Source organism: Podarcis cretensis (genome assembly GCF_951804945.1).
Source record: "Podarcis cretensis genome assembly, chromosome: 12".
Classification (NCBI taxonomy): domain Eukaryota; kingdom Metazoa; phylum Chordata; class Lepidosauria; order Squamata; family Lacertidae; genus Podarcis; species Podarcis cretensis.
The window spans coordinates 30,159,769-30,178,167 of NC_137181.1; the positions used below are offsets into that span (position 1 = coordinate 30,159,769).

An 18,399-nucleotide genomic window follows, 5' to 3' on the forward strand; every position below is an offset into this window, starting at 1 on the left:
TAAATTCCAAGGTGTTTTCAGAAAACAAAAATATGTTGGCATTTCAGGCAGTAAAGGTACAGTGACAGGAGGATAATCCTTCTAAATGTAATGGTCAGTGCAGTGACTGAATCAAAATGAGTTGGGGACCCTGTCTAAATTACAATCTTCCCATCTCCCCTAGCTCTCTTTGTTGCCCTGGTGATTTCACTACAGCCGTATTCACTTCTTCTTCATTTTCTAACTAATGCAAAATAGCATTTTAAAGCAGTCTCACTGGAGACTCTCACAAGCAAGGGAAGTCAGTGTGGTACCTTCCAGATGTTTGGACTCCAAATCAGGCTCAGCAGGCACAGCCAATGGTTAGGAACAATGGGTGCTGCTAACAACATCCAGGGGGCGCCATGTTGGCTATTCTTGCTTTTGAGATTTAGAACTTGGTTTATTTTGTTTTCTTCTAAAGATTTAAAGAGAGCAGAAGATACTCAATGTTCCGTCTGGAGGACAAGAGGAACTACTCTCCCCGATACGGTGTGGAGGGGCCAGCAGAACCACTGAATAAGCAAGAGGACTGATTACATGGCAACTGATGTATACTGGCTTGGCAGGGATCATTGCTATTACTCTGCCTGCTGTCACTTTGTGATTTTATCTGAATCATGAGCCCAGAGCTGAGGACATATCAGTTGCGTCTTTAGGTGTACAAGAACACCACAGGCCAAGTCGAGTAGCAGAAGCTTTTAGAAATAAAGCTCTGGTGCAAAGCAGGACAGAACAGGGAAGAAGAAAAAGGAAGAACACAACATGAATTTCTGAGTCACTTATGCAGTCAGGCTGAAAAGGAAGTTAACATCCATCAACTTATTTATGTGTTCTTTTTGATGTTCCTCATGCCGGTTAGAAGTGCTTTGCTGACGTGAAGTCTCTATATCTAGGAAGAGGCTCCATGTGGGAATTTTCTTCACAGTGGCCTTTCAGAATTCCTCGTATACTGTTAAGTAAGACATTTACATGAACTGTGAAGAAGAGTCTTAACCTGCTTCCCTTGGAACACAATAGGTGGAGTGAAAATGGCTATCTAGAAAAGTGACTCAGCAGTGGGTGTTCTCAAGCTTCCAAACCAGTAATGTAGAATCTGATGCCCTCCAGATGTTGTCAGACTCCCAACTTCCATCAGCCCAGGTCGGTGTGACGAAAGGTCAGGAACAGTGGAAGCTGTGGTCCAAAAACATATGGAAGGTCACAGGTTCCCACCCCTCATTTAAATATCCAAAATTAGAAAGACACAAAGCAAAATTATCTAATCTATGTCACACTGCTACTTAAAAACATTTCCCCCACAAACAAAAAACATTTTGGAGAAACTAAAAAGCCAACGAAATGAGGTCTAATGACAAACACTGAAAGCTGCTCTTCAATGAATCAACAACTAGCCTTCCCTTAACCTTGAATATTCTAAACAGCTGGCCGTGTGATTACAGCAAGGCTCATACCCTCCTCGCTGATTCTGGATGTTTCCATAGAAGGAGGATCACATCTCTTTCTCCTTTTCACATGTCCCCATCAGCCAAACTACCAAAGATTAAGATACAGCCTATCTGTATAGTGCCTCTTGACACCAGTAACTAGAATCCCACCAGGCTTAGTTCTCAGCGTATACTCTTACAGCGTACTTGCCGCTGTACTGGATCACTTGCCAAACCCTGTATAGATTACAAAAGCTAATCAGTGCTCAAAGTGAGCAATGGATATGTTCCAATTCACGTATGCAATAGGAGCAGTGATGAGCAGGCAAAGTATAGAGAGAAATGTGCTTATATCTTCTGTATGATATACCTAAGATGCTTATTGCTTTGCTGACCCACAGTATGTCAGTGAGGAGGAGCAAAAAAGGGAAAGGGGCAGCATTCGGGAGCAAAGCCCAGGCACAGCAGATAGGTGGACTAATGTAATGTAATTAATATCTATGCAATGTAACACTTTTCCTATGCAAAAGGGCATCTGTAGGGAAACTCATGAAACATGTGCATGGAAGGCAAAAGTCAATGTGTATTTTGCATGCATGCAAAATATTTTTCAAATGTGTTGTCTGCAGGGAAAAATATTACAAGGGGAAAGAAGAAAATAAGAAAGAGATTCAGCTAGGGGAACAAAAAGATTATAAAAAGGAATGGGTGTAGAAAGGTTCTTCCATTCACTTCAACCAGTTTTTGTGTGTTTTAAAATGAGAAGGTGATTTCCAGGCAAACTCAGAGAAGCTTCCACCTCCTTCCCACTGTCTTCTTTTTGGGATACTCGTACACTTTGGGATTGGGGGGAAATATGCATTTTCCTAACTGTAGAGCTAAAAATAATCTGAAAGCCCATTGTCATCCACAGTATTATTTTCTTCCAACAGATTCTTATCATATGGCTTACTGATTCTGCTGATCATCTTCTAATCTGGCGTTCTCTAGCCGCAATTCCTCCTCTTTTTCTTCACTCTCCGTTAGTTTATTTACAGGCTCTTGTAAGCTCTGGGTCACCCACCAATCAATGTATGAAAAAGAATATAGAAACACAACAAGAAGGAATGCTGAAAACTTATCCAAAGTTGCATTAAAACAGTTTCATAGTGATGGAAATTACTTTTATCTAAACAGGAAAAATGAGAGCTCCTGAAACATTAAGAGGCCAGCAATTAAAATTCAATGAAAAATAACTTTAATGGAAACAGAATGGAAAACAGGCAGGTAGTTCGATATATTTGATTCAAATGTAATAGAGATGATTTTCAAAAGAAAAGCTAAATATACACTGTGGCAAATAGGCAGAGATGACCCATCCTGCCTCATATGCATTAAAAAAATACTGTTAATATTAGGCAACAGAGGCAAAGGGTAGCTTTGATATACAAGGTTCTTACGAATAATCGGTAAAATACCACAAGCTTTTTCTTGTCTTGTTCCCATCTGTGATTCAACTATGCTACACATGAGAAGACCACTATGTAGGAACATTAATGGTTTTCACTTGGGTATCATGTATTTTGGGGGATCTTTGGGAAAATTAAGAAATAAAGGGGGGGGGGGAGAAAAGAAATGGGCTCGACAACCTGGACAAAATGCTCTATGGGAGCCCACCATGTTCTCTGCCTCTCACACACATCCCTCCTCCCCCAACCTCCTTCCTTTCTGCCGCCTGATAAGTGAGCGAAAGAAGGGGCTCAAGGAACAAGATCCCCCTTTCTTTACTTTGTAAATAGAAAGAAAAAAGGACCCATTTGTCCCCTTCCTGGAGAGAGTTTGCGGACAAACTGGCCAATTTTCCCTTCTTTAGTTAAGTACGAGATAAAGAGACCTGGCTTACCATGCGGAAGGAAGGAAGGAAGGAAGGAAGGAAGGAGGGAAGGAAGGAAGGAAAGAGAGGGTTGCTGTTGTTTTCTTCAAAACATTTTATGGAGGTTGTTGAGTTCCAGCATACCCACCAACCTTTGTGAAATAAAGCTGAGGAAAGCAACAGTGGCTTGTTCTTTTCCACCTGCTCATGCAATCTTCCATTTGGTTTTCTCATTTTCTCCTCCTTTCAGGTCATGTGACAGTGGCAATAGTGACTCCTATGTCTTTCCTTTTCCAAAGGCAGAACAAAGCTCCAGACAGTTGTGCTCATCACCTTAAATTCTCACAGTCCCTCATGAGCCCAGAGGCTCAGCACTTTGAGAAACCAAGGTGGTTCGGAAGGGTTGTTCCACATCATGCCCACTATTTAAAAAAATGGTGTGTGGGTGTGGGTGTGAAGGAATGAAAGGAGGTGAAGAAAAGATGTTTTGGGCAACTGTTGCTGATGGGCTGCAGTCATCTCCCCACCCTGGGGACATCAGGGCCATGGAGCTATGATGCATCGTTCAGTTCTAGTACCACCACTGAGTGAATTTTATTCAAGTGCATGCCACAATTAGTTTGTTAGGCAGGAAATTCCTTTGGTGGCCTGGTGCTCATAAGAAGCACTTTTGATCCAGCAGAAGTCTCCATTAATGGAAGAAGAGGGGAGGGTGGGGTGTTTTTTGTTTGCCAGTTCATCCTTCCTCCTGAAGCATCTAGATGTTCTGAAGGGTCCCTCACTATCTGGATTCATTTTTTGTGACACTGGATTCTACAGGGGTAAATTGGCAAAAATCGCCTCCCCTTTTCATCCATTAGTAGAGGCATCCACAGGATCAAAAGTTCTTCCATGAGTGCAATGGCTCTAGCAGGATTCCTCCCATAGTCTTTAAGGCAGAGCTTTCCAAACTGTGTGTTGCAATACGTTAGTGTGTCAGCTGCAGTGTGTACATGTGTTGCGTGATAAGTGTCTGTATTTCTTATAAGGGGTTAGTTTAATCTCTGTGTTGCAGAATGATGCATGTCTAAAAAGTGTGTCACCAACATGAAAAGTTTGGAAAGCACTGCTTTAAGGAGTCACAAGACTGCTGCAACAGACTAGCACAAGTTAATCTATTTGAAAAGAAAGAAGCATGTTGCATAGTTTTGCAAGTTGTGGGATTTATAATAGAAGATATAATAAAATGCTGTTCCAAGAATCAGACTCCTAACCTCATTATTACCATGCATTTTTCAGGCTGCCAAAAGACTGAACATTCCATTTATAAGTTTACAGCTACATTTTCAGTGTTCTGCCCACTTAAGATTATTTTTGTTTTAAAAAGGTTTTCTATTTCATGCTATTTGCTGTTGCATGGTCTGCATTCTGAGATAGGGAAAGGGATGCATCGGGCTGATAACCGGAATGTTGGTGGTTCGAACCCACCCAGAGACACCTGTGGGCAGGATTCCTGCATTGCAAGGGATTGGACTAGAGGACCCTCGAGATCCCTTCCAACTCTGTGATTCTATGATTGGATGAGTCAGATAATAGTACTTTAAAGATGTTTGACTAACATGTTGTCACCCTACCATGCACGAAGAATGTTATTTTATGCAAATACAAGTTACAAACAGCAAAAACAAGATTTTTTAAATTAAATTATCTATCCATCTTTTGAAATACTAGGGCACACAATAAACCAGGTGGGGCACAATCAGATTTTCTTCACACATTCTCAGATGATCTACCACAAGGTTCTTAATTCCAAACAGGGTGCCAAGTGGAGAATATTCCGTCTTATCTCCATTAGCTCCTGTGTTGGTCCCAAAGCTAAACAAACTGATTCACTAGTGGAGGCGTTGCAAAGTCCTGCCAATGTAATGCTGATCCAAAAACAGCTGTTTGTACTTAAGTTACCTCTGGTATTTTAAAGTGTTTTTAGTTAACAAACAGGCAATTTCATTTCTTCCTCCCGTCACAATAAGCTTTTCTATAAATATTTACATGAATTAGAAGCCCAAGAGATGCATATATTCCTCAAGCAGGTGAATTAACAGAAGAGGCAACAGCAAAACACTTATTAAGGAACATTATTGCCTAGTTGAACCTTGATTTAAGCTTGCAAAAAAAGCAATTTATATAAGATGAATATTTTTTACACAATAATTATTTATACATAGTCTAGGCCCGGTCACCTTTAGAGACTAGGAAATTGCCTCCAGATGATTTATGAGAGTTGGTATAGGTTTTTTTTATGTGACAATGAGTAACAATGAGTGTGTAAAAGCAGGGTAGGAAACATTTATGCGAGCTACTAATTTTGTATATTTGCACATCTGAAACAGTCACTTGATCAAGATTGCCGACTGATTTTGAAAGAATATATTTCATTAAGGAATTTCTATGCTTTTCTTATATCTGGGGGTAGTGGCGTCACTGTGGTCTCCATCCAAGGCACTGAGTGTAGCAGAATATCCAATTGAACACAACCATAGTGTGACCTTATAACCCTTGATAGCTTCACCCTTGTCTTTTTAATTATTCCAGTTACCTGAAATGTTTTATACTGTGATGCCAATAAAGGTATTTGATTGATTGACCCAGATACCAGTTACACCACTTAGATCAGTAACAGCGGCAGCATAGCTCAGGACTAAATAATATCACCCTATAACCTTGTGCTCTTACATCAATCTAACATCACCCAAATGGAACCATCTTTAAGAAAACATATGAATGGACATAAAACCCAGAAATAGATTCACAAGTTTTAATGTTTCTGTTTTCTTAGACACCTTAGAACAATATTCAGAAGGGCCATTTTCAAGGGCATAGATTCTGGTTGCTAAAATGCTAGCTGAGGTAGCAAAACAGGAGTTCAAGCAGGAACACAGGAAGCAGCCTTAATACTGAGTCAGACTGGCCCACCTAGCTCAGTTCTTGTCTACACTGACAGGAGTCTCACCAAGACCTCATGGACATGATTGAACCTGTGACCTTTCTGCAGGCAAAGCAGGTCTTCTACCATTGAATTATGGTTAGCATCCCTTTGAAAAAGGAGGAGTACTGCAGGTAAACACTCCATTAACGGTCTTGACCTACTTCTGGTCATTCCATCTTCGCAACTGAAGTGGATTGTAACCAATGAAAGCTTATGCAATATTAACAACTACATACCGTATTTTTCGTCCCATAGGACGCTCCGTCCCATAGGACGCACCTAGTTTTTTTGGGGGGAAATAAAGGAATTTCCCCCCCTTTATTTCCCCCCCAAAACCAGGTCAGGGAAACCGAACAAGGTCGAGGAACAGCGGGATGGCGGCGCTGCACCTCCCTGCTGTCCCCCGAGCTTGTGGGGCTGGCCGATGCCTGCCCGGCGCGCGGGGCGCTCTGCTTCTGCTGCAGGGCTCCCCACGCTGCGGATGTCTGCCCGGCGCGAGGGGCGCTCTGCTTCAGGGCGCCTCTCGCGCCGGGCGGCAGGCTGCTATCCGCAGCGTGGGGAACCCTGCGGGGAATTCCTGCAGGGCTCCCCACGTTGCAGATATCTGCCCGGCGCGAGGGGCGCTCTGCTTCAGGTTCCCCGCAGGGCTGCCTAGGCTGCGGATGTCTTCCTGAAGCCTGGAGAGCGAGAGGGGTCGGTGCGCACTGACCCCTCTCGCTCTCCAAGCTTCAGCGAAAGCCTGCGTTCGCCCCATAGGACGCACCCAGATTTCCCCTTCATTTTTGGAGGGGAAAAAGTGCGTCCCATAGGGCGAAAAATACGGTAATTGGTCAGAAAAAGGTGCCACTGAATTCAAACTTTGAATAAGTTAACCAAAAGCCTACATGATAATCCTAAGCATACAGACAAAAGGGAACATGGAAAGAAATTGCAAAGAAAGCAGCACACTCACAATAACTGCGTTCTGGATTAGGAAAATGAACACAGTACAAGTACTAAAGCCAAACTTTGAAATTTATGCCAAGCAGAAAATTAAAACAAAATACATGTTAAATGAATATGTTATGGCAGTTTCAGTAGCATTCTGGTACAAAGTTATACAAATTGTTTTTCTTTTTAACTACTAGTGACAAGAAGAACTAGGTACTTGTAAATAAGGTTTATTTTTAAAATAAATAAAGTTGAGTAATAGAAACGACGTATCTTCTGGCGATGATAATGTTAAAATACAGAATACATGAAAGCAGCAGATAGAAGCTGCTGATGAAACTGTAAAGACATTAATTTATCTCACAGGCTTTGTAGCTGCCTCTGTGTCTAATCAAACTCATTTAAAATTGGGAATGGACTCCCCCTCCCTTTTGCAAGATACATAGCAACCATATAATACAATTTGTAATGTAACAGATACCAGATACAACCCCATCAAATCCTATTTGCCTTTTCATGAGAAATGGTGAGGCTCACAGCAGTAGTTATGATTACTAGGTCTTCAGACTCTACTGCAACATTTAAGAATTTTAGCCTCCTTCTCAGGGTTGTGGAGATGACAAGGAACCTAGTTATATTTTCCTGAGCTCATCTTCAACATTTCTTCAATAATATTTTCTAAATCATAAAATAGTGATGCTTCACTACTGACCATTGAGAAAAGGGAAATTGAGAAAACACTGAAGGTCCCCTAATACAAGGTTACAGCAATTTATCCTTCCACCATTTCCTTCCTCACATATTACCATTCTTATTTGTTCCTGTGTCCTCTTTTCTTTCTCTGCTTTCAATATTAAAGCAGTTAAAATAAATTTATTTATCTAACAAAATTTATATACTGCTTGACTGTAAACAGAACCTCTAAGCAGTTTACAAAGCTAAGTGGTATACAAAATATCCAGGTTTAATAATACCATATGAATGGTGCGTCCATGTTCTCTGTTCAGCATATTTCAAAACTTAAAATGTTAATCTTTAACAAAAAAAGGAGTCAAGAGGAATCAACACTCTCCTAACAATAAAAAGAATGAATCCTGAAAGCTTGAACAAACTCCCCTGGTTACCCCCAAGCAACAAAATTCTTGGACTTGTTAGTGCATTAAAAATATTCTCTCAAATACAACTATCAGGAAACACAGCTGCAATTACATTACTTCCACAATATACCCTGAAGCTAAGAAAACAATTTTTATCAGATTGTTCATTACCAGAGTTTAGCAAAGAGAGAAGAACTCCCACTGCTAAAGCAATGTATTATTTCCAGACACGTTCCCAAGGGCAGAGTCTCTTTTTCTGGAGATAACACTTTAGCATGAATAAATGATCACTTCATAAAATTGTTGATTTATTAATTATATTATTAACTAAAATAGAAAACTGAAAAGTAAACCTGTTGAACTTAAAAAGCCTAACCTTCACCAAGTTGTACTCAGATGCTAGAAAACCGACACACTTCCTTAATTTGGACAGCTGCAGTGTGGTCTGTGCAAATAATTATTTAACGAAACTAAGAACATGCTTATTCTGCATTAGGAAGGCAAGGCATTCCAAAAGATAATTTTCCCGTATGCTCATTTCTGATAACAGGAGAACACACTTATAAGCAAGCTTCACTAGTATGAGTGTGCTGTAGTGGCTATTGTGTTGGACTTACTGACCAAACTTTTACATACCTGCTTAGCTTCAAATTCAAATATCTGCTTTGTAACAAAGTTCAAGGCCAAACTAGATGTGTGCAGCTGGTTTATTTAACTAACCACTGTTTGTTTTAAACCAAAATTCCTGGTTTGCATATAGCACTGAGCAGTGATTCTTCTGAACTTGACAGAATTCCTCGCCAGGCCATGCAGGGGTGGGGAGAGGGGGTGAGGCAGATGCTTTGCTCTAGGCGACTGAAGACTGTCTGCAGAGCACCAAACCATGGTTTAGAATTATAAGGTAAAGGTAAAGGTACCCCTGCCCGTACGGGCCAGTCGTGTCCGACTCTAGGGTTGTGCGCCCATCTCACTTAAGAGGCCGGGGGCCAGCGCTGTCCGGAGACACTTCCGGGTCACGTGGCCAGCGTGACGAAGCTGCAGCTGGCGAGCCAGCACCAGTGCAGCACACGGAAACGCCTTTTACCTTCCCACTATAAAGCGGTACCTATTTATCTACTTGCATTTAAGAGTGCTTTCAAACTGCTAGGTGGGCAGGAGCTGGGACCGAACAACAGGAGCTCACCCCGCCGCGGGGATTCGAACCGCCAACCATATGATCGGCAAGTCCTAGGCACTGAGGTTTTACGCACAGCGCCACCCGCGTCCCATTGGTTTAGAATTACATGCATAACAACCCAACATTATGGGTTACATACATGGGTTGACCCAAATGTATGGGATTACAACATACATTTTAACATTCTTCTTAATACATGTTAGAAGTGCCTGCTAGCATAGTGTGTGTGGACTAGCTGCACTTACGATATATAGAAATTGATGAACACTCCTAAGTGTAAAAAACTTCTACAAAAAGGAAGCTTGACACCCCTCTTTCATTTATCCAAATTACTTTGCCAAGTAGGCTAGAAATGAACAAACCACTATATATGCCTTACCTTTAGCATCATGAATTCATATGGCTGATACCCTTTGAAACTTTCATGAATAGCTGCCATGGTATGAGATGTTTTTTCCCAAAAGTGAAGTAGGGTTGTCTGTAATGGAAAGAACCAATGAAAGTTAACACTTGCATGTTGACTGACACTTAAGATTTCCTGCTCATATACCCAACCTTAGCCTTATGGGGAGGAAAACTTGATTGGACTGCTACATAAAGGCAGGTGGGTATCATTATTAAGCAGAAGTTCTGGTTTAGTGGATACTTTCTTTTCCGATACCTGGTATGTTGTGAGCACATGAGACAGAAGATTACATCGGCTTGCTCCGAGAAGATCCACTTTTTGACAAACGTCAGTTTTCAGTTTGTCAAAGTTCAGTTTTGCATGGCGGACTTGTGCTTGGACCTATAAATATAGAGAGTTTCAGAGAGTAAGAGCTTCTTCAGATACCAGGACATCCCAGAAAACACCCACTCATCAGCATGTCTGTCTTATTTCCAAATAATTATTCAGCAGAGTCATTATTTGTTTTATTTAATGGATTTATAGACCACACTTCAATTAATAAGTTCTTGGAAGTACTAGCGAATAAATTTGATTCTCCAGAGGTAAGCAATATCCACAGAAGCAAATAAATTTTCATGCTTGAAAAAGGCAGATTACACACACACACACACACACACACACACACACACATACAGTGCAGTCTCAACAAAATCTATGTCAGGGCAAAACAACAAAACCCAAAGTTTGTTGCAGACGTAGCTGCTACCTCTCTCACTCTTGGCAAAGACAGACAATGAATACCAGTGACTAATGGTAGGTCCAGCTCTCAAACATGCCTATTCTTCCATCAGTATATTAAGGTCATATTTCTCAGGTGACCCACTCTTTCTTAGACCACATTTTTGTCAATAGAAGAATTTTCAAACATTACCCTGGAACCTAATCCAGACACTTCCAGAGCTCAAGCCACCTGGGACGTCTTCTGACAATGTTCCTGCCCTGTTCTATAATATAGTGACTGTCTACATTCTAATCCTACCATGTTCACACATTAACTTAGACACAAAGGTTTCTGTGCTTAAACTGGCAAAAGATACATGGCACAAACGATGCATGTACTTCTGAATTATCTCACTCAGGCAACAGTGGCTGGGGGATGGGAACAGAATCATACTTCACCTTTTTTATTTATTTATAAACACACAACATACGCTTTTTCACCTGATTATTACTAATTGCATTTATTAGTCTCTCTTTTTTTTCACAAGGAGTGACCCAAAGCAAAATGAAACAAACATTGAAATGAAATATAATAAGCAGGACAAAATTAACTTAAACCATTCCAATCTGAGTATTATTTTTTTTTTTGCATGTAAGCTTTTGTTCAAAATGCAAATACTGTGGATTGGCTTGACTTCACTTTGTTGCAAGTGGTATTAGAGTATCGGACTTAAAAATACAGCAGGGTTGAAAAGACAATAGAAATGGTATCTATGTAAACTGATCTTTCTATTCCCACTCCCATCCTGTAAGGCTGCAAAGGATTGCAGTTGTGATCCTACCATTTCATTTTCAAAATATACTGTGTAACCTAGTGACTGGTTTAATAATAATAAAAAAATCTAATATGCTTTACCCATATGTCAATGCACCCCATGATTCATTACTCAAACAGTTTAGTCAGTAGCAGTCCTGAGCACTTCAAAATGGGCATTAACTGTAGCAGAACGGGCATTAGCTTCCAAGTATTTGTCTTTGGGAAGAGTATGATTAAACCAACATCCCATAATCTAGAATCCTGTCTCACAACATACTGTAATATCCACCAAAAAACTCATACATGCGGTCTTTGTTTATTACAACTGTTGTTTCTTAAGAGAAATAGTTTTTTTCTTATGCAACACCACAAGTATTTTCTTTTTTAAGGGATGGATAACTTATAAACAGGAAAGGATGACTAACATTAGATGTACTTGACCCAATATGTAACCTAAGGCCATATGCTTTCTGTGTCAATACCGGTTATTATAATACTTAGAGCACTGTGGTGTTACCAAATGCTACATGTTTTCCTCTGCCAAGACAGGAAATGTTCCAGTATCAAGTTTTATTAACACGGATGGATTCTATTTTATACTTGGACGGAACGAGAGGTTCCAACACAGCAGTGCAGGGCATTGAGTACAGAATTCAGAACAGCAGAATCATAGAATTGTAGAGTTGGAAGGAACCTTAAGGGTCATTTAGTTGCAACCCCCCGCTATGCAACTAAAGCATCCGTAACAGATGGCCACACAACCCCTTTTTGATGATGGGGACAGTTCCCTGCCTCCCATCTGCAGGGAGCTCACCTGTTCTCCAAGAATTCTCAAAGATTATGGACAGAGGCTCTGAGATTACATCCACAAGCTCCTTTACTACCACTGAATGCAACACATAAGGCCCTGGAGATTTAAATTCATTTAAGGTAGCTAGTTGTTTCCTTACCACCTCTTTTCCTTTCTTGGGCTGTAGCTCCCTCTTTGCATCTTTTATTCTATTATCATTATGTTGAGCTACAGATAGGTAGCCGTGTTGGTCTGCCATAGTCAAAACAAAATAAAAAAATTCCTTCCAGTAGCACCTTAAAGACCAACTAAGTTAGTTCTTGGTATGAGCTTTCGTGTGCATGCACACTTCTTCAGATACATTATGTTGAGAACTGCTTTCCTTTCCAGTGAAGACAGAGGCAAAGTAGGTGCTAAGCAGGTGGAGAAAAGAACTGCTTCTCTCTACAAGAATGGTGAAGAAGGAGCTATAGATGGACTCAAGAAGGGCTTGATGGCAGCCCTTCTTAGAATCATGGTCAGAAATAGGCTGACAAACTCTTGTTTGGAGCTAGCCAAATTTATCATTAATACTGGAAGTCACATTGGCAAACCCTCCCTTTGGGAAGGGAGGGGTAATTCACAAGAGAAGGAAATATGAGGAAAAGAGTGTGAGAGCTTGTGAGGTAGTCATGGTCTTCTAGGAGAATGAAAATATATAGTCTTTAAAATGAGCTCATTCCACGCAGGCTAATCCTTTCCTACCAATCATTACCAAGGCAACTGCAGATGTTTTCAAGTTGTGTGACTGAACCCAGAGCCCCATGACTTAGCTATCAATTTAAATGAATGGGAAAGCTATTACATAACAACTTGCATCTGGGCATGCACTAGAATCCACCACCCACAAGAAATAATGGAACTGGAGTACAGGCTTCATTCACATGAGGGAAACAATGCATTACAGTTCTCGGAGTAAATAGGGATTGGGTCTACTCTTAGAGAGAAATCCCAGAAAGCGATAAATTGCAATGAAATATTTTCCACAAATGTCTTTCTCCATATTACCCCCTTATTACTCCTGTGAATGTTCCCATGAATGTTTTCCAGGAATTTTTCCTCAGACATTACCTCAGATACAGGTCACAGAAAAGTCTTTGCCTTATTAATGTTGGGACATTATCTCTGTACTCAGTGCAGTATCCGAGTACTGAGAGGTAACAGAAGTATCTGTTAATTCACAGGACCTGACGCCTCCCTCTCCACCCTCTATTCTCAGATGACAATACCCCTTATGCTGGATCAGGATCTATAGGGGAACACATGCAGCTTTTTTGCTGTAAAGGAGATGAGATATGGTTTTCTAACCACAAACACTGGGAATTTCCTAACTGAAGGGGATGCACTATGATGTCCAGCAGTAATATTAAGTTTATTAAACTTATTTTGTTTCCCCCCTGTAAGAATGTCAGTGCACATTTAGCTCTTCCCTGTCCCCAAAACTGATATAAAGAACTGAGCCAGGGAGGGCAAGATATTTTACTGGATATTTGCTGATGAAACAGAAATTGAGCTTTGAGATTTACAAAATGGAGTAAAATGTGGCAAAATGGGCTGGTTCTGGCAAAACAATTCTGGATACATAAACTGGTTTATTGAGCCAAAAACAAGTGTCATGCTCAAACATTTCCCTTTCCCCATTCCCTTGACATGCTGGCTCCAAATATGATTTGCTGAAACTTGTTTCCCATGACATCTGAATGAACATCTTCAAGTTAACTCAAGTATTCAAGTTACTAGAAGAGTGTCTACTTTTGCAGAACACAGAAAGGGTTTAGGGGCAATAATGCTATGAACTGTGTAGGAGATATTTTAGATTTACAATGTAAATGGTATTTTGGTCCTGCCAAATTGTACCATTGTATTGTTATACTGAATGTAATTTTAGCGCATTCCTATGCATATAAGGGACGCAGGTGGATAAGGGACGCAGGTGGCGCTGTGGGTTAAAGCCTCAGCGCCTAGGGCTTGCCGATCGAAAGGTCGGCGGTTCAAATCCCTGCGGCGGGGTGCGCTCCCGCTGCTCGGTCCCAGCGCCTGCCAACCTAGCAGTTCGAAAGCACCTCCGGGTGCAAGTAGATAAATAGGGACCGCTTACCAGCGGGAAGGTAAAGCTGGAGAAAACAACAGGCACCCATGAGGTCAGAATACTAGAATGCTTTTGCTTTTAAACTGTCGTATCTGTTTGCTGCCCTGGGATGCTTGGAGACAAAGGGCGGGGTATAAATTCCCTCAATGATAGTGTAGTTATTATTTCAATTTCTAACCTGGCTTCTGACTTCAGTTTCTAATGGATGAAACCACCATTAAACATGTGTGTCAACACAAACTTAATTTTGGCATATTGATTGTTCATTCATAGCCAGCCCAAATAAGGCCTTACACCACTCTCTAGAAAATAATTCTGCTCAGATTTTGCAAAGGACAGAAACCAAAAGGAAGCAAAAAGCTTCTACATTTCCATAATGTGTACAGTTAGTGGGTCATCTGCAGAACTATGTGATAAAAATGATTTACAGCTGGACTGAATTGGAGAAATAAGAGTAAACAAATAGGGGGTGAATGGAAAAGTAAACAGGAAGGAAACACAGCTGCTGGGCGGATGTTTTTTACAGAACAGATTTGCTATGATTGCCACTCTCGCTTTCAAGACTTGGTAGAGGGTTGGATTATACCTAATGTGGTCCATCTGCTTTACTTTTGCTACATAAATTAATTGCAAGCATAGAATGCAGCTTACTTTTCATCTCTTTTTCTCCATTCAAGACTCAAACACAAATATTGACTGAACTGAATTAAAGGAAAAACACACAGCTGACTGGGCTAGCATGCCATTTCTCCCTTCTGATTTTCACTGTTCTTGTCTCAGTGTTCAGTGTTCAACACTGAAAGCAAGCAAAACCTGAGCAGGGTGGCAGACAGGAGAGTCTAAATGGCACCCGGCAGGAAAGCGTTTCTGACACTACAGGCATCCTTTGGAAAATGATCAGTTGATTTTCAAGGAAACTGAAACTATTATTGTTCCATTAAGAAGCAATGCAGAAACACATCACTTTTACCAAGAAAAAGAGAATTTTAGTTTGGTAATAATTGGATTTTTTAGGATCTAAGTTGTGTTTATCATCTCTTAGAAGGGATGGTTGGGATGGTTACATTTTAGTCTTCTTACCTGAATACTCCCATCCACATGTAAGCACTGCGGAGCACTACAAGACTTATCTTTGTGTAAGCACACACAGTTCATGATGCAACACCCTACTGCTCAATATTATCTAGTTTTGACAATAACAGAATACAAATCTCAGACTGCCCTACAACACCAGGTTTTGTGGCTAGTTGACAAAATTTCACAGAAGCAATAAAGGAACCGTCTATAACTTTATAATTTTTTGACAGAATTGGGTGAAGTTTGTAGGCATGGTAGCCCCTTTTAAGGGGATGCATACTGCCAGGTTTCAGAGTAGCTGCAGTGGTTTTCTTGTGAGGGCAATCTTTACAGTTTTGGGGGATTCCTCTAAGCTCCCCTAACATTTAGTGGGCAATTTGTAGGGGGCGGGATGCACACACCAGCTTCGAGGTAAGAAATCTACTGAATTCCAGTAGGATAGATGCAGGCTCAGTCACCTTGAAGGTTGATTTAGATCAGGCATGGCCAAACTTGGCCCTCCAGCTGTTTTGGGACTACAATTCTCATCATCCCTGACCACTGGTCCTGTTAGCTAAGGATGATGTGAGTTGCAGTCCCAAAACAGCTAGAGGGTCAAGTTTGGCCATGCCTGATTTAGATAGCGGTCTAAAAGGAATGCAGTTTTGTAGAAAATGGTTTTCAGTTTGAAAATGGCATACATCATAGAATGGGTGGGTGCAAGAGATAGAGATGGCCGTAGGAGCTAGAGAATTATGAGGAATGGAGAAAAAACAAACAGCTTTGGGCTTGATTTCTGCTCAATTGGCACCAAAAATCACAGAAACCGAATGCAAAGCTGAACTGGCAGGAATGAATGTGGCAGAGGCACAAGGAACTGACCATCCCACATTTTCCAAACAAGCACCATTAACAGAACTAGAAAAGAATGCAGAACAGACAATGACAAGGTGATATATTACTTTAACTTCCCTCCCCCAAGGCACTGTGATTGAAGAGCCCTGGTGAAATCATTCCAATCAGATTTTCAGTCAGGGAAGAGCTCACCTTGCCTCCTCTCTCCACATTGGCATTTTCCTTGTACAGCAAGCTTCAAACTCTGAACAGACCTAGAACCTAGGCAGAGTGTATATTTTATGATGGTTTGTATTCACATTCAATCTGTTACAATGTATCTTCAACCAATTCGCAGCAAAAAAGGCTGAAGGAAAATGGTTCTCTTTCCAGAACAATATGCCCAATATGGACCATGCCACTATAAGACTGCCACTCCCAACTGCAATATGTAAAAAAAAGAATTATGAGTGCTTTTGATTGTCTATATTGCAATATACTTGTGGCTGGTGACATAAACAAGGCACACACCAGGGAAGGGGAGGAGAGAGACGTGGAAGAGAGCCGCAGTCCTCTGATGGCACAGCTAGCCATGAAGGGGGGAGGAAAGGAGAAGAGAAATGGTGACACCATTTTGAAAGCCCCTTCTCTCACCTCAGCTGCTTTCCTGCCCAAAGAGTCAGGTTGCTTTATTTGCCTGAGGGAGGAAAGTTCCTACCAAGCCATCCTATCCTTCTCCAGAAGTTGACTATTGTCTTTGGAAGAACTCCATAAGCATGGCTGGAAAAATGAAGAGAGAGGGAGACTGGCAACTGATGTGTGTGTGTAAGAAAATGAGACAATTTCTGGCCTAAGTTCTAGTATTAGAAACTTGACTTCTTTCCTTCATGGATGCAGTAACTAACTTCTTTATTCCATGGGAACTTCCCTGCTTTTTTGTGGGGAGGGAAGGAAAGAAGACAGTTGTTGCACTGGAAGAGTCTTTTTTTATATATAGCCGCAGGAAAGGGGATAGGAGGAAAACAAGGAGTGGATTTTTATGGAAATAATTGGGTTCTACAACTGCATATTGTTTACTTGTATTCACAGTCCACCTTTCTTCCATCAGGGAACTCCACACTGTCACCTATCCCAGCACTGACCAGACCCAGATGTGCTTAGATTCAGCAAGGTGGCAGCCTCATGTGGTGGGAGCCATGCTCAATAGCTAAAAAGAGAGGCTACCACTCAGGTATGTGTGCTAGTCATTCCATATGCCCTGTAACCCTGCACCTTTAATTGTGAGGGCGTGTGCAAATACTCTGTAGTTCTTCAGAAATGAGGAAAACCTGCTTGCCACATGCTGAGAGGCATATTCCAAGACTCTTCCCTGATACTGAACACAGATTCCAGGCTTTATCTCTGGTGATTCATAGCACAAAGGAAACATTGGGCAGGGTACCTTTTTCTCTGTGTGCTTGGTCTGATTCATATGTACACAAGAAACTGTGTGTGCAGATTCAAGTCCCTTGCTTCCTGAGAAGCAGAGGCTCGGGGGTATGCGATTTGAAGAAGAAAAACACCAGGACGTGAGCAACAAGCTGAAGACCTATGAAAAAACGGTTTTGAGGAAGGATGCCAACATTGGGATATATGTTCTGTGCCCTGGCATCGGTGGAGTGAAATGGAGTGGGCATGCAAAGGAAACTCTGAAGTATATGGGTTTGTTGTTGTTGTTTAGTCGTGTCCGACTCTTCGTGACCCCATGGACCAGAGAACGCCAGGCACTCCTGTCCTCCACTGCCCCCCCGCAGCTTGGTCAGACTCATGCTGGTAACCTCAAAAACACTATCCAACCATCTCGTCCTCTGTCGCCCCCTTCTCCTTGTGCCCTCCTTCTTTCCCAACATCAGGGTCTTCTCCAGGGAGTCTTCTCTTCTCATGAGGTGGCCAAAGTACTGGAGCCTCAGCTTCACAATCTGTCCTTCCAGTGAGCACTCAGGGCTGATTTCCTTCAGAATGGAGAGGTTTGATCTTCTTGCAGTCCATGGGACTCTCAAGAGTCTCCTCCAGCACCATAATTCAAAAGCATCAATTCTTCGGCGATCAGCCTTCTTTATGGTCCAGCTCTCACTTCCATACATCACTACTGGGAAAACCATAGCTTTAACAATACGGACCTTTGTTGGCAAGGTGATGTCTCTACTTCTCAAGATGCTGT

The 18,399-nt window shown here is 41.4% G+C and overlaps 1 protein-coding gene across 7 annotated transcripts in view; it reads right to left on the reverse strand.

The window, feature by feature from the left end:
• ICA1 (islet cell autoantigen 1) overlaps nucleotides 1–18,399 on the reverse strand; it is a 70,041-nt gene that overhangs the window by 15,035 nt on the left and 36,607 nt on the right. For all 7 annotated transcript variants that reach the window (XM_079948176.1, XM_079948179.1, XM_079948178.1 and 4 more), the window contains exons 7-9: nucleotides 10,128–10,253; nucleotides 9,846–9,944; nucleotides 2,398–2,495 (exon numbers count right to left, since the gene is read on the reverse strand). In XM_079948176.1, coding sequence (XP_079804302.1) covers nucleotides 2,398–2,495; nucleotides 9,846–9,944; nucleotides 10,128–10,253 — 323 coding nt within the window. The remainder of the gene's footprint in view (nucleotides 1–2,397; nucleotides 2,496–9,845; nucleotides 9,945–10,127; nucleotides 10,254–18,399) is intronic.